This window comes from Merops nubicus, unplaced genomic scaffold, assembly GCF_000691845.1.
Source record: "Merops nubicus isolate BGI_N331 unplaced genomic scaffold, ASM69184v1 scaffold35085, whole genome shotgun sequence".
Classification (NCBI taxonomy): domain Eukaryota; kingdom Metazoa; phylum Chordata; class Aves; order Coraciiformes; family Meropidae; genus Merops; species Merops nubicus.
The window spans coordinates 1-1,597 of record NW_008612218.1 but is presented as its reverse complement, the minus strand read 5'-3'; the positions used below and the strand labels follow the sequence as shown (position 1 = coordinate 1,597).

Genomic DNA, 1,597 nt, shown 5'->3' with positions numbered 1-1,597 from the left:
GGAGCGGTGGCTAGAGGGGTGTCCTGCCCACGGCCACTGGTGGCAGGCTGTGCCCAGGAGTGGGGGGCTGCACCCCCTACCCTTGAAGAAGTAGACTCTCTCGTTGCCGTGCACGCTGTGCGCGGGGAGGGCGAAAGCCGCGTCGACGTTGTCCGGGATGCCTTCAAAGCCCTCGGAAATGTTGCGTGGGTACCCGGCGTCCAGGGCCCCATACTGGCTGCCCTGGGGGGTGCAAGAGAGAGGAGTGTTCAGGGGGCTGGGAGCAGCATCCCCCAGGCACAGACCTGCCGAGGGGAGCGAGCGGATGCTAGGAAGTGCCATAGTGAGGCTGAGGTGGCCCTGGGCCCTGGACAGCCGCAGGGATTTGGGGATATCTGGCAGCCACTGTGTGTGGGGACAGAATGGGCTGGGTGGCTGTGCTGGCTGCCCCACGAGCACCTCCAGCTCTGCAGCCAGGTTCTTGCTCACCTTGAAGAGGTAAGTCTTGCCCTGGCAGTTGATGCGTGTGAAGGCTGCGTCGATGGGACCCTCGATGCCCCAGACATCACTGATGAGTTTGGGGTAGCCAGGCCGCACGCTTGTCTTGTCCAGCTCATAGAAGTACTTCCCTGGGGAGACAGGGGAGGTGGGAGCTGCGGGAGGGGCCACAGCCCCCAGCACAGGGTGACAACATGGCAGCGTGACCCACGTGCCTGGGAAGGGTCCCCGAGGTACCTCGGAAAGCATAAAGGGAACCGTTCTTCAGGTCAGTGAAGGCATCAAAAGGTTTCCTGCTGCACAGCCACTCGGGCGCACTGTCCTCAGACCAATCTGGTGTGGTGACAGGCACCTCTGGCAGCGTTTCCTCGGGGCCCAATGTGGGCTCCAGCGTGGGCTCCAGCGTCACCAGTTCTGTGGGGGCTGCCTCGGTGCCCAGGTCGACGGTGAGGTTGTAGTCGACGTAGTCATCCTCTGGCAAGGCGAACACGTCTCCACGGGTCACTGCAGGAGGGAGCAGGTAGGTCACGGGAAGCCCTGGGTGTCTCCCATGGGGTCTGGGTGTGGGAGCCGCTTGCTCCAAGGCAATGTGGATTTGCACAGACCCCATGCTGAGGACAGCAGTGAGCCAGCTGCCAAAAAACCCTGCTACTACAGCGCCTCAAGCACCAAATCCCGGTGCTGACTTCACCCTGTGGACACGGGTGGGTGCAGAGCTGATTTAGCACAGACCCCTCCGAGTCCCCGCAGCGTCGGGCACCTGTGGCTGCCCCAGCACTCCCTGCCCCAGGTGGGAAGGTGGCCATGGGGCCGGTACCTTTGGCTTTGCAGACGGTGGAGTAGTCGCTGCAGCAGCTCTGGTAGTACACGCAGAGGCGGTGCTGACTTCACCCTGTGGACACGGGTGGGTGCAGAGCTGATTTAGCACAGACCCCTCCGAGTCCCCGCAGCGTCGGGCACCTGTGGCTGCCCCAGCACTCCCTGCCCCAGGTGGGAAGGTGGCCATGGGGCCGGTACCTTTGGCTTTGCAGACGGTGGAGTAGTCGCTGCAGCAGCTCTGGTAGTACACGCAGAGGGGGTCGCACTGGCACTTGCGCTGCGCGTCGAAGCCATCGTCACA

At 63.5% G+C, this 1,597-nt stretch overlaps 1 protein-coding gene across 1 annotated transcript in view; it reads right to left on the bottom strand.

The window, feature by feature from the left end:
* VTN (vitronectin) overlaps nt 1-1,594 on the bottom strand; it is a gene marked incomplete at both ends in the record, with an annotated part of 2,645 nt that extends 1,051 nt beyond the window's left edge. Inside the window, 4 exons of the mRNA XM_008941485.1 lie at nt 81-222; nt 469-608; nt 715-981; nt 1,495-1,594. Coding sequence (XP_008939733.1) covers nt 81-222; nt 469-608; nt 715-981; nt 1,495-1,594 — 649 coding nt within the window. The remainder of the gene's footprint in view (nt 1-80; nt 223-468; nt 609-714; nt 982-1,494) is intronic.
* Nucleotides 1,595-1,597: the final 3 nt, after the last annotated feature.